Below are 22,600 nucleotides of genomic sequence, written 5' to 3' on the forward strand. Positions count from 1 at the left end.
TTACAATTCAACTCCTTACTCCAATAGTACATTTGTCAACCTCTTTGTATCATCATTCAGCACTCTCCTCATTGCAAAAATATCTTCTCAGATTCGCATATAACATTTCAAATATTGATGATGAATTAAAGTTGTTTTGTATTAGGATATACCAACACAGGCATCACTCGTTGCGAGTAAAGTCGATCACCTATTTATCGATGATTCATGATTCAGTCGATTACCTGTCGTGTCGAGTTAATTCGCCCAATACTCAATGCTGCCACGAGGGTTTAAAAGAAAATGGAAAATTCCTCCAAAGACACAAGGAAGTGATTAAAAACTTCTCACCACAGGCTGCGCGGCACGTTGCCTTTGCGTCAGCTGTCGTGTATCTGCAGGTGTGTGAACAAGACTTCCGCGTGCATTTCCTTATGCGCAAGCCAATAATTTGAAGAACGGGTCTGTGTTGCTGTTGCCTGTGGTACGTACGCAACACGCGGCTCTCTGTGGTACGCCCCGTCTTATCGTGCAGAATGCGGCGAAGAACAAAACCCCACGAAGGCCCGTGAAAACCCGCCGCCGCCTTAATGGCGGCGAGTGACCTTGACGAGTATCTTGTGGCTCGCGCCCGAAGGCGGTCTGTAACGGGGCATCATCGACTGACAGCTGGCGCGCCGCACACGTCATTATTCTGCGTGCCGCCGCCAAGCGCCACGGTTGATAGGGGCCCGGCCAATAATGAGGTTCTCGGGTTGGAAACCCCCTCGGAGAAGCCGGTTTCTGAGGTGTATGATCGCGTTTTGCTGTTAACGAACTTACTGCAAAGTCAGTAACCGACACCGGCCGTCGCCGCCGCAGCACCATGATGTGGTGCCCATAAAATGGCGCTTTGGCGGGATTGGCGACAAACACCGACACCGGCGCGCGTGGACTTATCTCTGGCTAATGGCGCCGAATCCTCTGTTTATCCTCGGAGCGGTCCGCGATGTACCGTGCTGTAGTAGCGTCGCGATAAGATCGGAGATCAATAGCTTAACCACCGGCCAGGGTAATTTGGTTTATGTCGCAGGAAGGGAATTATTTCCCGCAGGCTGTGGAATGTTGCAGGAATTTTTATTACGATAAACATACATTGGGAATCATCGGATGAAGTGAGTTTTGTCTTTTCCAACAATCCTCTTAATTATTTCACTTGCATTGTACTTGTTCGATTTGAAGCCTTATCCACTCGAAATTAAATTAGCGACAGGCGGCCCCATTATGATGTGCTCTTCGTGTTACGTGTTCAAGAAGGACTCGGAAAAAGGAGCAAAATAAGACCCTTTTGTAACTGGCAAAAAATTAATGCGCTCTCCGGGGTAACTGTCCACCCTAAAGTTGTCAACGTCAGCTTATAACCGTTGCTCGGTGGTGAAAGCTTTTCTCCTCTCTGCTGGCCGTTTGCGCCAAAAAACGACAAAAAAAACCATCATCAACCACTTTCATCGAGTGCTACCGGAAAGTAATGATAATTCGACACAAAGCACAGCACATAAAGGGAGACATCTCGAGCGACGAGAACGAACGACGAAGAAACCGCTGCTTTCCGTTCCCGTTAAGGAGCAACCGAGTGTCCTTCCGGCCCTAGAGAAGCGGCACTTTCGTAAAGCGGAACCCGAATGTCAGCCCAAGGTCACCGCCCGTCGGCCGCCGCCACCCCTGGGATTTGGCGTAGGTCAGTGCCGTTTTCAAGGCTCCCAGATTCCCGGTTTTCGGGTGGCCTCAATTTCGGTGAAATTGCACCGGTATCTGGGAAAATTACCCCAAAATCGGATTTTCTCGAGGCTGCGCCGTTGCCGCTCGTTTCGAACGGTGAAATATTGGGTCGTTTCGGATCAATCTTCGCTGGTGATTGATTTGATTTCACATTTTCCACCAGCTTACCGGTTCCGGTGCGGTGCTCATTCTGGGTTCTTAATATCGCTCGTCTCGCCAACGTTGCTTTCGGCGCAGAATTTGGCCAAGATGTGGAAAATTCATCAACACAGCAGCTGCCCCGATGTTGGATGGGATTAGTTTTTCGTCAAACTTCTCTTGACGCCTTTTGATGGAAGGCAGCATGATGGTAGCTGCTGGCGTGCTGATGGTCAATTTAATTTTACGACCCAACTGTCTGCCGCTAAGACGCCGCAGCGCAGATGTTATTGCGCTTTGGACAGCCGGAAGTTCGGCGTTCCTTATCATCCATTAACTGTGCGATATCTTGGGCTCGTCTTAGCGGATGGTATCAATTCCAGGGCACCCATTATAGGTCTCCTCCGTAATCTCTCGCTGGCCGTCGTGTGACGAAACACTGGTGCGTGTAGTGCGGATTGGTGGTGGAGGCCGCTGGTAATCGTTGTTTTGAGGTTGACCTTTTTTTCTTTTCCAACTTTACAACCCGAGCCGCGGGTGGACGCACTCTATTGCGAAATCCTCAATAATCCTCCGCTTTTCGATAGTTCAGTTCGCTCGCGGCCAGGGACACGATTCGCTGCCTTGTTTCTGTCGTTGTGTGTCACTTTCGTTCGCCTCGATCGAATTAATTGGTGGAAGCGCCCGTCGAACGTGCGAGTCACTCTCCGGTCAGTGTTGGTGGCAGCAGCGGGATGGGATGTAAAATAACTCGATGGGTCCCACGAGGAAGGGAAGATGATCCCAAACCTGTTCCACTTCCCGGAAGCCCTGGCGCAGGAATAATAAATGAAAATGGAATCGTTGTGTGTTTTGTTGGTGTCGTCGCTGGAGGTGAATCTTGGACGAGCGCATCAGATTACGGGTTCGATGTTTCGCTAAGAAAAAGGAAGCTCGTTAGGATTGGGTGCCCTACGCGGAAGGCCCTCATCGATCGGTGGGAAATGGAGTTGTAAATAGCTCTTCTCATCGGTCGCCTCCGTTTGATCCGCGTTTTGTTTTATTTTACCGCAGATAGAAATTCGATCCAATTAATGTGCGCATCACGCATCCGGTCACGTCCCCTTGCGTTGTGCGTGCGTGCAGGTCATGTTTTAATGTTGCCTTTTTTTGTTTTTTCCTTTTCCGAACAGGTGCTGAAGGAATCGCACAGGAAGTGAAACCAACCGAAAACTGCCAATCGTTGCGCGTACTTTGAGTGAACTGCGAATGCGATCGCGCGCCATTCCATGTGTCTAAATGCTTATGCTGATTTGATTCATTACACGCAGGTTCAACCTATGCTTCCGCGAGATACGATCGATCGCCGGCCTAAGCCAAACTGGTGGTGAATAATTTCTTTTCTTATCCAGTGGTGAATTTAGCGCTTTGAAGTGGTGATTAGTGAGTGTGTTGTGTTCGTCGCGTCCGTTAAAGCGGTTTGAAAATTCAACGGTGCCCAAGCGAAAGGAGAGAGAGAGAGAGCCAGAGTGATCGTGAGTGCGTGAGAGAAAGAGAGCGAGCTGATAGTGCAGGTGTTTCTGGCCGCGTATGGGGGAATAATGCGCCGGCCGCTCGAGTACGCAAAAGCCGGCGTTTTGGCGTAGTAGGCGAGAGCCCGCGAGAGCGCGACAGTGAGAATCGGTAAAGCGAGAGAGCGCAGGTGTAAGTCGCAAGCAAAAGCGAGAAAGCAGTACCAGACGAGAGCGAGACGAACGGTGCTGCGCAGCGAGATGAATTCGTACGGCGAGCACAACGTGATCCGAGCGCCATCTCTGAAGCGGGGCAAGAACGACGAGGGACTCCACAATCGGGTAGGTGTCTTGGATAAATGGCGATCGTTGGTCTAAACGTATGATCTAATCGTGTGGCGGGTTTTAGATCACTTTCAGTAACCTAAAAGACGGAATTTTAAATACTTTTATCAATATTTATCGAGCGGAAAAAAATCGATGCAAATTTTAGGGCTTCTTTCATTTGTAAAAGTTTGTTCATCTCGTATTCAATATTGGCTAAGAACCAACAAGGTTCTTTTAGCCTTATGATCCTCAATCATTGATCCTTCTACTGGAGCGCATCGACATTTCACCGGAAGGTTTGCCGATGATTGGCACGTTTTACGTTCTTTCCGGTTCGCTTCCCGGTTACTAGCACAACATTCTGCCCACTGTAAATCACATGAGTAAATTTGCTCTCCAATGTCCACCTGCCATTCCTCCAACTGTCCCACCAACCATAACGTCCCTGAGATCCGCTCGCGCGTCACGCTTACTTGTTTTGCCTCCGAGAAAAACGCACACACCATCTCTCTTTCTCCAGCTGCGGCATCATAAACTTTTCCCACTAGAACCGCAAAGGAAAGAATGAACGGACCAGCGAACCGGGCGATGATGCTTCGGCCCACCGTTTGCCGTTACTTTTTCCAGCATTCCGAGCATACGGTTACGAAAGCGAGACCCAACATACGGCCCAACGACCTTGACGCATCCACTTTTTGCACATGATGCGCAACATCGACAACAACAACAACCACCGTTACCAGCAACAACAACAACAACAACAACGGTAGTGCGGTCAAAGTATCTCTGGCATCTCGCTGGCGAGTGAAGCAATCACCGGACCGAGTTCGTTCCGCTAAAAAAGGGGGGAAAGGCCAAATAAACCGGTTTTGGTGGAACGAGCGATGCGAGCAGTTCCGGTGGAAAGAATGGTGGCACACAGACGCCCACTTTTGACCGGACGTTATTTTTGCTCTCCTCTCGATGACCTGGTGGGCGTCAGTCAATTTCTTCTCGGTCAGTTTTATTAAGTCGAGCCAAGCGATCTACAGGGCGCACCGATCGCGCTATCCTTGTGATGATGGGGATGTCCATCGAGGGTCCTCTTTGGCGTCTGGTGTTTTGTACACAGCTGAGCAAGTGTTGTGTGTTTCTTATAATCTGGTAAACACATTTTGGCCACGAAGCACCAGAACCGGTCGAAAGGGACGTGAAACTAATGCTTCACGCACATTCGGTGAGGGTTGATTTATGGAGCAGCAACAAAGCGGCGGTCGTTTGTGGGCCGAAAGACGGCGCGCGAATGGGGTTCAGTGTTTCAACCCAAACCAGTTCTCGAGAGCGGGTCAGGTGTATGCAACGCCATTCAGCCTTTCGCAACGACTCCGCAAAAATTTGCGACAGACAGAGCGCCATAATTCATCGAAACAGATGCCCCTGCTGATACTGGGCTAAATGTTTTGAGATAAGCGCACGCGGAGAGGGAGTTATTGACCACAATTTAGAGAAATTTCGGGTTTACATAGATATTCTAATCGCATGGGTGAAGGTGCACTTAATTGGCTTTATTTGGATCCCCCCGTCTGTTTAATATTTTGACCTCGACCCGTGGCGCGGCCAATTATGGCACATGCATTTTGCATATCCTGCCGCCAAACGCCCCAAACAGTTTAAACAATTCATGAACTAAATTAGCTATCGGATACACCGCGGATAGTGAAGCCGCTGCCGTTCGAGATTAAATTAAATTAACCTTCCGCGGGTTATGTCTACTAATTTCCGTTCGGTCCCCGTTTATGACCACTTCGGCGATCTCTTTCGGTACCACCGTGCGCGTCGTGGCCGCGTTGGTTTAATAAATTTTTCGCCAACGCCGGCACGCCAGGGAAAAAGAAAAGGGAAAGTATTCATCATCCCATCCCGCGACCGATTATATTACGTTCATTTCGGTGCCCACCGGACCTCCGGACCACTTATAATTGGCAGGTGGGGCGGAAGAAAGGGTTGCCGCCAGCTGCTGTTTCTCCCTCTCTCTACTAGGGGGCACGATCACGCACTCCTTGTTTGACGTGCACGGTGCTCTGCACACGCTGCTGCAAACGGAGTGGAGAACCTGGGGGAGAATCCGTGGCTCTCCGTGAGCCACCACGACGACCATCACACATTCTCACTCTCGTGACCCTCGTCTCGTGCTGTGTATTTTGCGCAACGATCGTACATTTCGGAGCACTCTCCATGAGCACGAAAGACCCGGCGCAGATAATGACGGGTGCTGTCGGTGCTGGCCGTTGATAATGGACTCCCACACCGGGCCGGCCGGTTCGCAGTAGGAGCGAGCAGGATCGCTGCTCGGCACGAAGATTGGCCTTGCAAACCCGGACCCGGTGTGTGTTTCATTTTATCTCGCCAAATCCGACAGGAACATTTCTAATTTGGTAAATGGCCTGTGAACTTGCCAACGCGCACACACATAGACACAGTAATGGTGTATGGCGCACGGTGGTCCGATCGAGCGAGAGAGAGAGAGGCACGAGGGGTATGCCGCTGTTGTGCATGGAACCGGGCCAAATTACCCTTGCCGTGTCGTGTTCCGCAGCACGGCCACCAATTCACTACCGACAAAACGACACAGCAACTGACAGCACCTCTCTAGCCGGCGGCGGCGGCAGCAACTGACAGCATCTCGGCACTTGCCGGTGGTGGGTGATGCACAGAGAGTGCTGGTGGTGGGAATGGCGTGTCGAAAGCACCGTCGACGACGACTACGACGACGAGTGAAAAAAAGGCCAGGTCTATGCTTTCTTTTAGTACCGCATCGACACTGCACCGGTGATGATGTTGGGCGATAGTGGTGAGACATTGTTTTCGTTCCGCGGCGGCGGCCGCGTTGTTGTTGTTGCCGTGCTGCCACGTGCGCCTTCGTGCTCAGCTGTCGTGACCTCCGTGACACGACCGGGTCGGGTAATCGATACGCGGGATTCGAACGATCGGAAACCGGCTACAAAGTGAGAGAAATGAAAGCGCCGTACATTCTAACGGGCAAAGGTGTGAACCGAGTCACCAACACCACCAACGCAGACGCTGATAGATGAGACTGTGCCCTAGGGTTGCTGGTTGGCCATTCAGTTTTTCGGATCATCAAAATCTGGGTGTTGGTTCGTTCGGTGCTGACCTATCTCCTGGTGGTCGTGTTGCTGTCATCTGTAATCCAACGTAGAACGTTGCAAGAGGCAAAATATCAATTGATACACACTGCTAGCGTCGGAGCTGTGGCCATTCGAGGGCCACAATTCCTGTTGCCGGTGCAAATCGACTCTTGGGGATAAAAATAAATTCAATCCGTAGGGAAGTGGAATTCACTGTGATGTGCGCATCGTCATTAGCGTTGCTGTCATCGGCTGTGAGAGTGTCAAAGTACAAACCACCCGTGTGCAAATGATTTACTGTGAACAAGCGTTTGGCGTGGAAAAAGGGTGCAAAAAGTTCAAAGTCGTGTACAAATTTGTTGATATTTTAAAGCCCCGCCGTACAACACCCAATGTGACCCAATTATCCTTCCGTGTGCGATAATTCCTGCACCGTAATCTGCTTTCGTCATGGATTACATCCGCTGCGATCAAGTAAGTTCAGACAGTTTGATAGGCCATTCATTTATGGGATCTACTACCGAAGCTCCGTGCTCCGGCGCTATGCTATGATACGCTACAACTCTTTACACTCCAGCGGCACAATCGGCACATTATGGCCCCGAATGGCGCTGTTGGAGTTTATTCGGTTCACGGCGGGCGCGTCAGTGGATGAATGAACGCGAACGGGCCGTGGCCGCGGTGTCGTTAAATTGTAAACTAATTGGCTCCATAAAGTTCGGTTCGTGGCCGTTATCAGCGGGCCGTGGCTTGGCCCCCCCCCAACGTAACGATTGCGTCTCCGATAAGCGGCCGAGCGGGCGTTATGCGCGCTTTATGTTGACCGATCGAACTAGATCTCGATCTTCGGGTTACTACCGCTAATTAGGTGACACGGTACGGCAATCTGATCACTTGAACCAATTGTCTTTGGTTCGTTTGTACTATGCAAGACCTCTGACCGTGTTGATGAAAGCTTACAACATTAACTCTTACTACTCCCTTCCAGAGTTCCAGAGTCCCCGGTGGCGTTCAGTAGCACCATCCGCTTGAAGGTTAATTTATTGCGACAGCTCCGAGTGCCGGCAGCTTGCTCCTGATGAGGAGCGAGAAAGATCGCCATTAACGCCACGATGATAGAATTAATGAACGTCACCATTTCCACCGCACGCCACATTTGATTAACCTCGCCCGTGGCCTGCTCACTGACCTGCCTAACCTACGGAACATCGGTCGGCCGCCCGGGTTGACAGATGATGGCACAATTAGTGGTGGCAACCCCTTAGAACAACCGCCAATGCCCTACTGAACTACATGTTGACGCACGCACGATGAAAATGGAGACGTTCGGGAGGGGCCGCCTCCGTGGCCATTGTTGGTAATTTGCTGAAAGTCGTGGTGCCTACCGCAAGCCGTGCCGAATATTTCTCACATAGTTTCACCATAAATTCAGACAACTGCAGGCGTAAGCACCGCCGCTGCATTCGGTGAAAGAAAATTCACTTTTCTTCACCCTTTCGCCCGCCCACCTTTCGTTCGCCTTTCGGGAGCCTGATCTTCCCACACGAAAACCCCGGCCGGGGGCTCACTTTTACTCACCCCCCCGCGAGTTGGTGTGGCCGGAAAATTGGGCGAAAGCTCCCACTTTTCCGACACTGGTCGGCGTCGGCGGGTGGGTTGGTTGTGCTTGAGCCTGTCTGTGGGTGTGGGACACTCTTTAAATTGAAAACTATTGATGCGGCGCCCGCTCATAATTATCATTAGTCGTATTGTCGGCGCACGAAAGGGCTCGTGCTGCGTAGAAAAACTGGGCACGATAATAAATAAATGTTCGTCTCTCGCGTCCCGGGGCTACGGGGCGAACTGCTTCCAATTAACCGTTGTTAGCCCCGGTGCTATCGAGCGGGGAGAAACGAGGTGGGCGAGAGAGACCCCCCCAAAGGTTATCGGTTCCAGCGCGCGGAGCCATGACCGTCCTTGCCTGGGCTTTGGGTTTTATCAATTTTTGGACTCGTTCGAAAATGAACCTGCAAAACGATTGGGTTTGGTGTTCGCGCATAAAACTCGCGCGAAGCGAGCTCCGTTATCGGGCGAGGTTTGAAAGACCCGCGAAGAGGTGGTCACGGAGGCGCCTACATCCAGGTGATAAGGGGACAATCTGCAACCTGGGGCCTTATGGAACCTTAATGTCTACGCGCGCCACGTCGTTGGCCGTTATCTTGTCCGGGTCAATGCGGGTTGTTACATTTCGTGTGTCACCGCACAACACCCGTCATGTGGACGGCATCGAGTCCGGGAGGTCGTCCTACTGCTGTGTGGTGGGCCCAATAAACGGGCCGTGTACCTTCTTGGGCATACGTGCTGGCGAGAGGTGTTAACGGCACATCGTGGTTCTTTTTCACCCTTTTCTTCACATAAAACGGTGTTTGCGCGTTCTGATTTCGCAGATACTGCGACTCACATGTTGGGCATCGCGCGGGGGCATTAGGCACAGGTTTGGGTACAGAGATTTTTATGAACGGAACGGGCGGAACAGACATAAAAAGTGTTTTAGCCCGTTTCGCTTGCCCATTTCTCACGTTTGCGTTGACACAGGACACGGCACTGTGGGTCACCGGCGTCTCTGAAGTAACTTCATAACATCAACATACACACCCAGTCTGGGCCTCGGAGGCACTGGACTATGGTTTCCAGGTTGCGTAAGTCCTGGGCCTTAACTTGTGTCCGACCGCCGCCACCACCTTACCGTGCCACTCATTCTGCTGCCCACGGGCCTAACTTGGTGACAGTAGTGCAGTTCTCCTGCGGGGCTGCTCCAGTTGCCGCGCTCTATGTTTCCCTCTCTCTCGGTGTTCCATTTTCCGTTAATCCGACACTCATAACTCGCGACCAGCCCAGAAACTGGAGCACAACCTGATGATCCGTAGGGTCGCGTCGGGGGCCCGCCGACTGTTTGAATTTTCTTAGTCCCGCCACCGTCACACGTACCTGAAACCTGATGCTAACTGAAACGACGCGAAGCGAAGCTAGGTTGCTAGGAAATTTTAATGCATTTTTTAATGGCCCCAGAGTGACCTTTGGACAGGGTTTGGGGTTGATCGTTGTAGCTATGAATCGATGTGAAGTGGCTTCTTCCTGTCACAGTTGTCAAACCGAATAGCGGCTGCTGTCAAAAACGGTCGGATCCTCAATGTGCCAAATGAGTGCAGGGTTACGAAAGGCAACCCATACCGGAAAACATTTGGGTCAACTTTGGCATCGAATTTCCTTTCTGGACTGAGCCTCAATGCTTGTTTCATATTCTGACTGAATAAATGTTAATGTATTAATGTTAGGGAGGAAAACTTGAGTCCATAAACGCCGGTATGACCTACCAAAGACAGGCGCTTGTAAAGTACGTCATCGGGAAATCTGAAGAAAAAAAAACAATATGCTATACAATATTCACTGTTGATGGTATATTCCTTCTCAACATCCAGTTCTCCAGTTGTTCTCCACTCAAATAACAATCTTTTTGATTCCGGATTGAAATGATAAATCCTTGTTCTAACTTCCTGTCCAAAACAGCAACTTTGCACAAAGTTTTCTCATAGTCAAAAGTTAATGCAACATAAAGCTAACACGTTCTTTTAATATCTTTACAATGTCACCTTTCTGACGCAAATTTTACTTTTCGATCATACGAAACGATTTTGGGGATTGTTTTAAATATTTTCTGGTGCTACCACTTCATTTGAACGTCCACTGCGCTCTGTATCATCAGTGTCTCTACAATTACGTTTGAAGTCAACAAAGAAAACGTCGGTTGTTGTTTCAAACATTGTTGTTTGAAACATAAAACATAAAATGAAAACACGAAAATGTGGTTGATCCAAAAGGAAATAATAAAAGTAGCGCCACTCTAAGCGCAATAACTCACAACCTTATGAGTAGAATATACGAAAATGTGAAGCGATGAATGCAAAAAGCGATGAATGCAATAAGACTAGCGCTATCGATGGGTGAGCCCCGGGACTTTTCAGGCCATGTGTCAGTCTTCGGGGAATCTGAAAAAAATGGAAGAAGTAAGATTCTAAATTTTCTTAGTATTATAATTTTAATGAATAAGTCCCAAGTCCCAGTTGGGAAGAACTCGAACTTAGGACGGACCTCACAACGAAAGAAATGGAAGTGTTATTCATCACTCAAAATTGGGCGCATCTCTTTCGGTTGACATTTCATTCCATGTCACGGCCAGCGAGTGCGCATCCACAACGGGCACGTCGATGATTGATTGCGACGGTGATGATGATTGCTGTTGTTGTTGATTGGGCGCCACCCGTCCCGGGTGTGATGGGAATTCCATTTTTCTCTGTCTGCCCGGAGGATGTCTCTTGTCACTGCTGCTTGTGAATGGTCCGTATAGCGTTCCGCCGGTACCGTAAACGGTGCAAATCGTTACGCGGAGACCACGGTCTGTGACACGTACCTACCCAACGCAACAATGCAACCAGGGCGGGGTGGGCACTTAGCACCCGACATGCATTATCACTTACACCCCAGTGCGCTTCGCTGACCGCTCGATTTGGAACCGCAAGTGCACTTTGTTGTTGGGTCTGGCAACAAAATTTACGCACCAACCGGGAAGGGACAACCAGTTTGTGTTGTTGCCTGTGGTCAGTCCAACGAACGCCGTTTCTAACACTGCGACCACCTCTCGATTCCACCCAAACATATCTCGTTGGGTCCCAAAATGGTCGGCGTAGGTCTCGGGACCGCGCGTAACGCTTCCCAGCAGCGTTTTGCTTCATTTGCACACCGTTATTGCGTTGGAAATGCAAAAGTGGCTGACACCTGCTGCTGCTGCTGTCCAGGAAAATGGCCTTTTTTGGGGGGTTGCAGTTTTCTCGAGCAAAACACTCGATTCCGGGTGAAACGGGATTAATTAGGTAAGCACAGTCGCTACCGCACTAGCAATCGGAATGAAATGCTTCCACCGAACGTCCATCCGTCTCTTGGCCGTGCTGCCCGCGACCGTTGGTTGTTGGAGGCTTTTGATGGCTCGCAGGCGTCGAATGCAAATGAGATAGGTGGCATAGGCGGCGCGTCGTTAATTATCGGACGGACCCCGGACGTTTGAAGGTCCGCTTTTAGGGCGAGGCTTTCCCAGAGCACAGAAATGAGAGGTCAGCAGACAAAAAGGAGGGCCTCTGCGCGCAGGGCCCCCTCCGCACGAAGTGATTAATTGTTAATTTATGGGCTCCTACTTGAAAATGTCTACCGGAGCGGGCGTGGAGTGATGCTCTTAAGGGGGGCGGTTGGGCGAGATTTTAAGCGCATCTCCCCAACACCTCTAATTCCTCGGGTCTGATGTTGATCGCCCTCCCCAGACGTACTTGAGCGATGGAAGAGTGTCGATGTGCTGTGCGTCGAAAGTGGTGCGCCCCCCCGGCGAGGGTCATGTGGGCGAAATGGTGTCGATGATGGTGGTTGTGGTGCAGCCCATCCGACGCACTATTAATCAATTGGTGGCGGATGTGTGGCCTTCTTTCTCGCTCGGGAAGGCCAGACTGCCGGTGGTTGCAATTTCCAAATGCGCTTGCATCGGATGCAAGGTTAATGCTTCTGCGATGCTCTCCAAACTGCTGATCCTTGCGAAAGATCGTCAACAACGGGCTTCAAATTTGCATTTTTGTCGCCTGAACTCCGGTACTTGATGGCGTGACTTGCATCAGACATGTGTGCGATGTGTTGTCGGTGATAATCTTCTTCATGTGCCCTGATTGAGCATGTTGGTTCCGTTTGAGTAACGTAAATAACTGTCTAAAACTCTTTTGAGGCTCACGCATATTAATGTTTACTCGGGACTTTCATCTAATATTTCGCCAAAAAGCTTAGAGAAAATCTTCGACTTGGGTATCAGCTCCACCACAGGAGTCACCGATTTGATCTTTGAGCCGCGAACTAATTTTGGACAAACAGGTTCAGCAGGTGTGCCGATGATCCAGCATCACATTAGACTCATTAGAATGTGTGGCACTCTGAACCAGTTTCCCGAACCAGCATGAAAATCGATACGCAAATTTTACAAGTTTCGCTCGGAATGGTTTCGTTAAATTATACATTCGTCCGACGCCACACCGAGACTGGGACGTAACGCCGACTAGGAGGGGTCGATTATAAATGCTTCAATTTCGGTGAACCACCATTTTGTACTGCTGCTGGACGCCATTTTGACCGATCAGTGAAAGGTTGCGAATTCGTTTGCCTTCCCATTACCTGTAAGTACACATTACCGTCAGAAATTGACAAACATTGGTCCATCAACCGATTCTCGATCGCCTCAAAAACGGCTCGCGATTATATAACGCGAGAGTCTTGCGATCGCTCACGTGAGCAAGCGTTATGCATCATTTACTGATCATTTACTGATCATATCTGCTTCACGGTTGTGCTATTCCCACCACCGAAAAGGCCAAAGGGTTGGCTCAATTTAGCTTTCCTAATTATCGATCGGCGGGCACAGTGTGATGTGCTGATCGATGTCGGGTGGATAAGGTGTCGTTTTCGGTGAAATTTTCATTCCGAGCTCACGGCTCAAGGGGTCTGTTTTTTTTCTTACGTAAGGGCGTTGGTTTTTGTTGATAAAAATCGAAGACTAATTATGCCGCCGGCTTTCTTTATACTGCGTCATCGCACCGCAGTATGCAAAGGAAGTGTTAGCATTAGCATCCCTTTCCGCGCGCATCATAATCAACGTGTGTGTCTCACCTGGCGCACGTCGATCGCAATCGAAAGTGGTTGATCTAAATAAAGAAAAACGCCTGCGAATGACCGAGCTTTAACGAAAAAAACCAGGCCCAAACTGTGGATGGAAATTACGGATGCGTGCGCGGCTAGTGGATGAATTATGAACCTGCCGTCGGGGCGGAGCGCATTGGACCCCTCGTTTGAGTGCGTTTTCGTGCTTCGCTTTTTTTTTTGCAAAGAAATGAATTAAAGTTATTGGCGAGGAAAGCCACACCGTCAAAACCGCCTTCCGTTGGTGGGAAATTAAAGCGATAAATAATCGGCTCTTTTCTTTTAGCTCTTCGGTTCAGTTCATTTCGCGCCCCTTTCGCGGGCGAATAGAAAAACGCACATTTGCACATTATGCACGTGCGCTAGGAGGAAGCATAAATAGCGCATCGGAGTCTCAATAACTCTTCAAAAATTACACGCGCGTGTGCAACCAAAATTGTATAATGTGCCGCCCGAAATTCTAATCGTCGGAAGTTGTAATTATTTTACGCATCGGCACCGTAACAGGAAGCAGCCTAGTATCGCCGCTGGACCGCGAACAAATAATGATGGTGTGCGTCCATTGCGATGCGCTTTTTAGGGTTTCCTTGGAAATGCGAACAGCGCACGGGGCTCGCTAGTATTTGCATGTTTTGCATAATTATTACGGCGCTGGCTGGGTGAGCTTTTCTCGGTGCTTCCGCCATAAGCGATCTCTCAGTTGAAAGAAGCCTCGTGGGTGCCCTTCTTTGGACCTGGCCCGAGCAAGAAGACAACGTTGCGTTCTCGTGGAGATAGACGGACTCGGCGCACGCTTCGGGCACATTGTTGTGGCCGTGATGTTTGTCAGGAACCAACGTAAGCCCCCAGGGACCGACCTAATCAGTGACCGGACCACCGGTGGTGGCTAGGAACTTGAAACGCATATTCTTGTCCGATGTTTTATGCGTGTAGCAAGCGTTGTTTGCACACCGCCAACTTCGGTTTCGGATAACGCCGCTCGCTGACATTCACAAATCCCGCGCAGCATTCCCGGCCAAGGGTTGATGTGGGGTTTTGAAGGAAGTTACCGTGTTGAGATAAGCCAAGCGCTCGCGCCCAGACTAGTAGTAGTAGTAGTAGTAGTAGGATGTATGTATGTTGCGTCCGCCCTGTGCATGTAAACGATCCAATTTCAATACTGTGTGCCGCCAGCGAGCGAGCAGAGGACGTGTTCCGGTGTTGGACGATGAAGCGTGACGGAGTGTGATGTAAACGTCTCCCGGGGTCACGTGTGCGCGCGTCTCAGAACGTGCGTTTTCGGAGAAAAAGAGTGATTTCAGTGTTCAGTGCTGTTTGTTGGACAATATTTGCCTCATTTGGGAACGGTTAGCCGAAGGAGCGGTAATTAATGGATCGCGTCCCATGGGTGTGCTGCGTGTGCACGGGGTGCGGTCGAAGGACGCTTTAGTACAACCAGGGGGCAAATTGAATCAACTTAAATGTATGTGATCAACTAAAATGAAGTCTACGATTTTTATAAATTTCCATTAAAAAGACTTGTAATAAATTTCACGAAACAGATAGTTTGAAAAGAAACATTTACAAATGCTCTCTCTCTTATTTTATGTTTATTTATAACAAGAATACTTATTGGGTGGTTAAAACACCTTTAAAATTTTCATTACAAACTTACTGCGATATGTTCTACCGTCGCCGAAAAATAGCGGGAACCAGTTAACGTCGATTATCGTGGTTTGGTCTATTATGTCAACTGTCAACAAATAATATTTGATGTGTGGTTTGCTGTGCGTCAATAAAGACCAAATTTGTGGAGAGACAATTATTGGTTCAACTTCCTCCTGAAGTTTATGCATAAAATTTTCGTAATCATCTCTGCACAAACTCGACCCATATCGTTCCGCAATCACCGTATTCGCCTGAGTTAGCATCATGTTACTTCTGGCTAGTCGCTAAACTGAAGAGATTTTTCCGTGGTTTTTAAGACTATTCCAAAGAAGGATTTTTTGAACCGTTTCGAAAATTGGAACAAATGCAGACATAAATCTATTTCATAGATTAGAAAGTATTTGATTTAAAGATTAAACAGATTTAAAAGAATAAAGAAATATTTGTCAAGTTCTTCGCTATACGATCGTATGATCAATATGAGCACGACGCAATCTTAGCTGGCCTACTACATTGTATCGGCCAAATCAAAAACATGTTTTTAAGTAAATTGATAGCCATTTTTGTGTCGAGATAAGACATACTTAACACTGATTGACCTTCGGGCACCTTCAGGCTTCATTACACGCTCTTTCTCCCCAGTTCCTTTCGTATAAACACATTTTTAAGGTTAAGAAACACCCTGTAGAAGCGCATTAAGACAAGTGACTACTTACAATCAAGAAAATCTTACGTTTGCTTCTGATACGGGCGCCGGCAAAAGTGTGTCAGATTTTTAATTCCACTTGACACTAATGGCATTCGCGCCGCGTGCGCTGCTGCTGAACCGCGCCGTGCACCGAATCTTGAGTAGAGCTCCCACTGTTGGAGACCGGATCTTGCCCGGCAGTAACGGCAATTACACCCGAGTCGCAGTTGTGCGCCATGTTCGCCAAATTTTGGCCGCCATCTGTGGTGGGACAATTTTCGGTCGCTCCGACTGCCGTTTGGTGAGATTACTTCCGGCGATCGTCAGCTGTCGGTTGGGTTTGCGGAAAACGCTCCGTAATCTCGGTGAACAACACCTCCGGGGCAGGAGAGAGTTTGGCCCGGTTCCGGCCATCGTCGTAATAGGCATAAATCATCTGTCGGGAACATTTGGGTACCAATTTTTACTGTTTCCCCGTAGTTACATAGTCGGAGCCACGGGGTGGGTTATGCAGTCCCGCCAGCCAACATAGACCCGGTGCTGTTGGAGTAAATCGTGTCCGCAGCAGGCAGGCTCCGATCCGATTCGATCTCCGAACATCAAACAGCTTTCGCCTTGCATGGGACCAATTTTTCTTTTAATAACTTGGTAAAGTTCGGCCCCATGTTTGGCCGGCAGGGTCGTGTTCCGCGCATGTTGTCGCACCGCAGTCGATCGATGGTCGATTTTCAGGCCCGCGCGTGTTCCGATCTTTTTTGGGCAACATCTCTTGGCCACAACGAATGGAAAGTGAAATCGCGCCCATCGGGGACCCAATCCCAATGTGTCCCGGTTTGGCTCGGCTCGATTCTCCCTCTGCTTGGTTTAGTGGCGAGCATTATTCTATGTTCCCCGTACCGTGCACCCTCGGGGGCGGTGGGAGGTCATGTTCCACATGAAAAAGTGAAACTAAGAAAATGTGCCGCAGGCGCCGCTCGGCGGCGGTCACCGACACCGAAGTCGGCTTCGAGACGGCTTTTCGTGATCGTGATTTATGTTTTCTTCCTATTCGGGCGGCCCTCTCTATCTATCGATGCTCTCAGTCGACAGTCACGACACCGAGAAGGGAGTGGCCGTTTCTGTGGCGACCACAGTGCTCCGTCCCTAGGACACCGGAGGACCCAGATCGACCCCTTCTGGGGGGAGGCAATTGAACTCCACGGTGCACGGAGTGGCACATGCTGCGCCGTCGAGTCGAGTGACACACATTTTTGCCGCGCATGTCTCTCTGCCCAGTTTGCTTACATTTTTTTGCCATCACACACAGTTACATTCCGCCGCTTAGGCCGGGCTTATGTTGTTTGAGGCCTCCGACCAAGTGGGTGGCTAGCTGGTTGATAAGAAAGGCAGCTTGCTTTTAACCCAATTACCGAGCTAAACCAAACTGTTCCCATGCTGCCGTACTGAAGTAGCCACTAATACGAAACAGTCTGTACGGTTGTAAAATAAATTATCTCAAGTGGTGTTCAATGAAGTCTTCTTCGAGTGCTCCACAAACGTCCGGAAGAAACCGATCCGGCGACTGGGCCATTTCAATCGAACGGAGCAATAATGAATGATTGTGTCCGCTGCCGGACCAGAAAAACTTAAATTTATCTCCCTCACTTGACCCACCGTGGCAGACGTGGGTCGTAACTGGTTCGTGCCAGACCCCTGACCATCAACACTCCCGGAGACCCTTAGAGGACCTTCGTTGACTGCAAATTCCCAGGCGACGTGCCATGGCGTGTCTGTCCAACGGTGGACCTACTCTACAGTCCGATTCCGATTCATTTTTCATCGAAGCAAGATTTGTAATCCCCAGCCCAATTGATGGATGCCTCTAGGTCTTCCACGCCGTTTGAGACAATCATAATGATTGTGACACTGCGACACCGAGACGAGACTTTTTGCTTGCCCGTCCAACACCAACACAAAACGTCTACGTCGTCAGGCCGAGGAGGTGTTGAAATGGATACACTCGGCAATTATTTTAACCGCCCCACAGCTCATAATTAAATTGTTAAACAACACACCCTTCGGAGCCGGCGCTGCACTTGGAGGCCTTCGTGTCTGAGAGCACAACGCCTTGGCTTCTGTCTTACTTGCATTGGTTAGCTGAATGAGCAATCCGTTGCCTCCCACACGGCCCCACGGGATTGATGGTAGTGGCCCACCTGATTCCGGTCTGCAACCCGGCCGGTTGAGTGTCCGGTTCCCGATCAGACGTCCAGCGGATCAATGTCAATCATGTTGTTTTTGCATAGCGCTCAATTAGGTTGCGAAAAATGCCGTTTTGCACAAAGCATGGCACACAATAATGGGGCACAAACTGGCTATTTGCGGGGGCGTTGAACAGCATTTCAACATGGGCCATGGTTGGTTGGTAGAGGTTTTGAAATAAAATTTACTGTATCGATACCGATCGATCTGACTTGTTTCAATTTACTACTCTGTCGAAAAAGTAACCAGCAAAAATATTTATGAATGTTGAAACAATGTTTAGATTTGCAGGCCGGGATAGCCTTCACACGCGGGTTGCCATTTTTAAGTTCAGCCTCTTCGATTTATCCTTTTAAATGGAAACCCATGAGCTATAACTTCCAAGTTGGAGTAACCTGCCTTGAAATTTTGGAGAAAAATCTTAAAAAACGGTCCGTGAGATGATCATTAGTGCTGTTTGTTACTGACTACTGACGCTTTTACACATCCCTTGCAAAAATTATTTCTGCAATAATTATGAGAACGATGATCATTCGGAACCTCTTATCATTGTTTTCCTCTTAGCAAACTGCTCAATATGTCTTAGGAAATTCTTTCGACAAATGTTGGTTCTGTAACAAGTTTGTGAATTTTAAAAAGAGTAAAAAGCGGCACATATAATGGTCGCTGTGGTTTCAATAAAACAAATGATATGCGCCTTACTCTGGCGAATCAAAATTAAAACCCTCACATTAAAATTAATCGTGTTTGATTATAAAATTTAAGAACCACGAATGACCTCCATGAGGTGGAGCACGCAAACGAGCAAAGTACTTTCCTCAAATTGATCATAATCTGTTTTGTGCCGATGGAACGTTGTTCCGGCAACAACTCCCGAAATGGTCTGCTCGGTTGTGTTCCCAGCAGTCCCCAATCAGCGATATGATCAAATATTCAGCCGTGATTGTGTGTCGATATCTTCTACCCTGCGCCACCGAAGCACCTGTATCGCGGATCTTACCGTTGGCCAATTTGTTCGCCTTCGACAGCACGGGACCACCCCATCTTATGCTGGCTGCTGCAAAACACTGTTTGCATTTTTCTTCACATTCTTCGTTTAATTTTATTTTTGGGTTCGGAAGACTGCTCCGAGACGTTTTGGCTTCCGCGCCGTATGCTTCTGTGACTACTTACCTTGAAGAGAAAGAGACACCGAGACAGGCGCTTCTCTTATCACAGTGCCCGAGTGCGTGTCGTTTGGTGTGTGTTATGCAAATGAGTGTTGTTTGCATGGAAGGCCTTTTTTACCACGCGTAAGACGTAGTGGTTCTCGGCCTCGTCATGGCCAATGTCAGTTACACACTGGCCCCGTCTGTGAGGTTGCTGATGACGATGGCTTACTTTGCCTCCCTCGGTGGCCGCGCGCTGCGTTATTTATCAATTATGAAACGAGGCACTGAGCGAGGCTCACGAAAACTGGTTTAGAATTAGGAATGGTTTCTGCTAAGCCATTAGCAGTATTATTTTTTCCCCAAACTTTTAATATGTTACACCGATTGTAGGTTCGCAGCGTAACGAAATTTTTAAAAACAGCGCAACCGTCTACTATGTCTCTCTAGTGTTTCGTGACGCGAATGGCACCACGTTTTGGAATATTGCTTATGGTCTCATGGTGCCTGTTGTTCTTGTGATGCTTCCTTTTTCGCTAGCGAACCACTTCCGGCCTTCTGCGAAAGATCGTCCAAGTCATGGCGGTGTCCCTGCCAAAAACCATGACCAAGATGACTCAACTCAAAGTTACTCCATCAGCCCGCCAGAGCTTTCAGGCCGCGCGAGTTCGTTGGCCGCCGTAATAAATGCCAAAATGTTTTACGGCCGCGCTCGCGCTCGTACACTTCAATCGCCCCAGAAGCAACAGCAGGAGCAGTGCTCTGCACCGGAAAGGCAAGACCAACTTCTTGCCAGTAATTGAGAGTAGCGGCTCGGTGGGAATGCTCGAAACTTTTGAAGGAAAATGTCCGCACCATGAACCCTCTCTGAATGGCGCCGCGACAACGGCATTGGAGTTTCGAGTGGGGCACACGGCATCAAGCCTCAACATTTGTCTAAAGTTGATGTTGGCGACCTACCGACCGGAGTCTGAAATTTGAGGTGGCACACTGAAATAGAACAACTTCCTGTGTCGCACCAAATGAAAGCTGACCTGCCGCGAGTGGACGAACTGCACAATTCGTTCGAAATATGCAAATATGCAGTTTTGTCTGTCGCACAGATTTACCGACATCGACCCGCACTCTGTGTTGCACCGCGGAAAAGGAACTCAAATTTGTCTTCCCCACAGTAAAAGTACACGCGCAGGCGGAAATTTACGATACGATATCTTTTTGGGACGTATAAAACAAAGTTGCAAAGTGATGGGGCACCTTATAAGCCAAAACAATCCATTCGATTTGGAGATGAAAGAGAAGTATTTCAAGCGATACGGGACTAATTGTAAGTAGCTCGGAAAGAGTAACAAAAGCCTGGCTTTAAAACACTTTCGCAGCTTTTTGCCAACAACCAGAAACACTTTTCTCTCCTTCGAAAGGCCAAATAAAACAAGCGATCGTCGTGTGCGCTCCATAATTCATCAGATCACTTTTCCGATCACCCATCCAATGATCGTTAATATTACACGCCTCTCAGTAACCAACAGTAACCCCCACCGCATTAATATTTATTTCCTTCTTTTCTTGTCCATTGCAGGTAAGATATACCTCTCGTGTACCCTGTGTGGGGTATTGACGCCCTTCGTCCGGTGGTGGTGTGGCGAAAGCTGTCCGCGGCTGCGAACACCGCTTCCTATCGCGCGATCCGTGGTAAATTGAGCGTAAAATTGAGTCACTTGACAATCGGTTCTGTCGGTCGGTCGGGGGTAGGTCCGTCAACGGGTCGTCAACGGGTGTACGGTCGAGCGATCGTTGTTTAATTCATCCAAAATTAATCGAGACGATGTGTGTTATTCTACTTTTTATGCTCCTTTATATGTTCCATCCATCCAATCGTTTATTAATTAACGGTCTTTGGGACGTAAAAGTGTCACAAAAATTAAATTCGTTGTGATGACTGTCAACTTCGGAAATCTTCTTATCTGTTCCTCCCACTTATCCTCATTACTTATCAGAAAATTAGGAAACAAAGGAATTTACGCACCTGCAAGCACCGAACTCTTCCTCATGCTGTCGCCAGCAAGAATTATCGGCAAATTATGTTCGAAAGCCCATAATCTCTCTCCGGTTCACTCCACGGCTGAGCCCTCCTCGGTTCCGGAGAGGATGGAGAAAAAAGTGCGTAGCACACAACCCCCAAACAGCTGCTGCTGGAGCCCCCCCGAGGCAAACGACTTGACTTGGTTGGGGGTTGACGAAAAACAAACGTAAATAAAATCCGCCAACACGGTAACCAAACGCGGCGGAACCAATACCAATACCGAGAGACGGACAACCACACGCAAACAATCCCAGCGCACAATCCGCCGTCAGCGAACGGGGGTTGCTGGTGTGGTGTTTGTGTGGGTTCCGGCGCCACTAACAACCACTACGGACGCGTAAACAACAGACACACAATGACGAAGGATCGCCCCGCAGGAACCCACCCATTGGAGACCCCGAAGATCTCGGAAGAGATCGTTCACTAGACGACCCTTGCAGGGCTGGGAATGGAGAGAAGGTGTTAAGCGGTGGCGATACTACCGCCCAAACGCCCACAACGAGATCCACCTTCCACGTTTCCATTGCCACCACCGCCTCGTGCATGTGTGTATTGGTGGCCTCGTGCCGCGAATGGTGGTGGGCCTCCTCGTGGATGAACGCGTCGCGGTCAGTTCTACGCCAACCACTAATGCGAACGGATCGCGTCCTTCCGCGAACCAACGGGTGTCGGCGGTGCAACGCGTGTGCCAACAAAGCACACACCGCGAACGAAACCAATAGAATATAGAGTTTTGTGATTGAAATCTAAACATCGAAACGAAAACAATAGGGTGGGAATTCTGGTTTACTGAGGGAACGAAAATGTAACCCATTTCTTGTGTGCGTGAATGTGTGTGCTGCACCGATCGTGCGTGCGCACGATCGTGTCTCGTGTTTTTATGTGAAAATTCTTTAAAAGTGCGCAAGAAAGAGAGTAAGTGGCGATCGTTTGTTAAATGAGTGCTCTCAATTTGTGAGTGGTTCGTTAAAATATAGTCGAGATCGGTTGCGGAGTTCACCCCGCTGTCGTCTGACGAACGTCAACCCCCTGCGACGATCGGACTAGCGGGATGACGTCGACGACGACAGCGAACTGGAAGTGGACACAGTTAATCCGCGAGATATGAAAACGCTGTGACCGGCTAACCCAACGACGACCAGATCTTGCGCGAATGGCTGCAATGTTGTTGGCGTTGGTTGGCTGTTGTCGTTGCTGCTGTTGCTGCTGCTGCTGTTGTT

At 49.2% G+C, this 22,600-nt stretch overlaps 1 protein-coding gene across 1 annotated transcript in view; it reads left to right on the plus strand.

The window, feature by feature from the left end:
- Positions 1 to 3,626: 3,626 nt before the first annotated feature.
- LOC131208065 (uncharacterized) overlaps positions 3,627 to 22,600 on the plus strand; it is a 58,990-nt gene continuing 40,016 nt past the window's right edge. Inside the window, exon 1 of the mRNA XM_058200710.1 lies at positions 3,627 to 3,707. Coding sequence (XP_058056693.1) covers positions 3,627 to 3,707 — 81 coding nt within the window. The remainder of the gene's footprint in view (positions 3,708 to 22,600) is intronic.

Source organism: Anopheles bellator, chromosome 2 (assembly GCF_943735745.2).
Source record: "Anopheles bellator chromosome 2, idAnoBellAS_SP24_06.2, whole genome shotgun sequence".
NCBI lineage: Eukaryota > Metazoa > Arthropoda > Insecta > Diptera > Culicidae > Anopheles > Anopheles bellator.